A 1,921-nucleotide genomic window follows, 5' to 3' on the forward strand; every position below is an offset into this window, starting at 1 on the left:
TATAATGAAAATACTTTCATAAAACCTGGGATATAAAATAAAAATATTGTAAGAATATATCCATTAGACCAATAAAATAAAATAAAACAAAAAAAACATTCTGAAAATATGTTAATTAAAAAATAATATTGTAAGAATATGTTCATTCGATTCATAAAATAAATCTGAAATATTCTGAGAATATGCCCATTAGACACAGAAAATAACATAAAATACTGGGAGAATTTGTACATTACACCCATAAAATAAAATAAAAATAAAATACTGGGAGAAATAAAATAAAATACAAATATTGTGAGAATATGTCGGTTAGACTCATAAAATAAAATATATATATTGTGATTATAAGTCTATTAGACCCATAAAATAATATTGTGAAAATACATGGGAAATATATGAGAAAAATGTTGCAGATTCTGTGCTAAATCAATAAAAAATGAACTAAACGAAGAATAGCCTAAATAAAATCTGCTGAGAAACTTCAGTAAGATCTGAATGACAGTATAATGGCTGTTTAGAAGACTTACCTGTGTTTCTGCTCCAGGTGTCTCTGTGGTCTCTCCTGGTCACTCTGCTGATGCTCTTCATTCTGACTGGAACTATGCTGGGTCCGGAGCTGCTGGCCACCATCCCTGCCTCCGTCTACCTGGTGGCCGTACTCATGCCCATGGCCGGCTATGCGGCAGGATACGGCCTGGCGACGCTCTTCGATCTCCCCCCCAACAGTCGGAGGACTGTGTCTTTAGAAACGGGCTGTCAGAACGTGCAGCTCTGCACGGCCATCCTGAAGCTGGCGTTCCCTCCGCAGCTGATGGGAGGCATGTATATGTTTCCTCTGCTGTACGCGCTCTTCCAGGCAGCAGAGGCTGGCATCTTCATTCTGGCTTACCGCATGTACAGGAAAGAGGTATTGCACAAACAGGACCTCATGGAGGATGATGACGATGATACAAACATATCCTACAAGAGAATGAAGGAAGAAGACGTGCCGTTTGATTCTACGTATGGTGCGGTGACAGTGAGTGACCCCAACGTCATTGTGTTGGAGTCACAGGATGGTGCTGGAAGCCCCACACCTGTATAAGGGAACAAAAACAAAAGACTTGAGACTCACTATAGACACTGGACCTGAGTATTTACAATAGGATTTATTCATGCCATCACTCACTGTTGAATTTCTTACTAATCACTCACAGCATTATAACTAATATGTGCCAAAAATGATTGCAAGACTGTGAAAATGGAAACTAATATCATGACACACTAAACGCACTAGCCAAATATTACCATTCAATGGAATTTTTCTAAAATTAGTATAAAATATATTTAAAACATTAGTATAAAATATATAAATAAGATTCTATATACAGTATATATATATATATATATATATAGAGAGAGAGAGAGAGAGCGAGAGAGAAAAATATATTATTTATGTCTGTATATAAAAGATATATTTTATAGTTTTTGTTATTACGGAGTTAATTTGATCACACATTCATTCATTCTTTCTTTCATTCATTCATTAATCTATTAAAATAATGTAACAGTAAAAGCCACTTTCAGAGTCTTACAGAAGTATGCAAATTATACAGCATTAATGTATATTTATGCTGCTGTTTGTAAATGAATCAGTGCTATTACCTCAGTAAATGGATTACATTGGCTTATTTGATTATGTGGACCAAGAGGATGAGAAGCCTGATTCACATCCCATGTTTATATTGCATATCACCCACTGTCAGTCTGCTTCTGATTCTAAAGCTGGGAGAAAATATGTTTTCTGAGTTTATTGCTTCAAAAATAGTGGAATTTTACAGGATTACCACAATGCCAAAGGCTATAACAACATGTCAGTGTCAGATCATAACAAATGTGATGGTGAAAAACAGCCTATGGAAATAAAAACAGGCTTTATGAA

The 1,921-nt window shown here is 35.3% G+C and overlaps 1 protein-coding gene across 1 annotated transcript in view; it reads left to right on the forward strand.

Annotated features, from left to right (window-relative positions):
- Window positions 1–1,329, forward strand: part of slc10a4 (solute carrier family 10 member 4) — a 4,378-nt gene extending 3,049 nt beyond the window's left edge. The window contains exon 3 of the mRNA XM_016480035.1: window positions 545–1,329. Within this exon, the coding sequence (XP_016335521.1) occupies window positions 545–1,084 (540 nt within the window). The 3' untranslated portion in view covers window positions 1,085–1,329. The remainder of the gene's footprint in view (window positions 1–544) is intronic.
- Window positions 1,330–1,921: the final 592 nt, after the last annotated feature.

This window comes from Sinocyclocheilus anshuiensis, unplaced genomic scaffold (assembly GCF_001515605.1).
Source record: "Sinocyclocheilus anshuiensis isolate Anshui unplaced genomic scaffold, SAMN03320099.WGS_v1.1 scaffold637, whole genome shotgun sequence".
NCBI lineage: Eukaryota > Metazoa > Chordata > Actinopteri > Cypriniformes > Cyprinidae > Sinocyclocheilus > Sinocyclocheilus anshuiensis.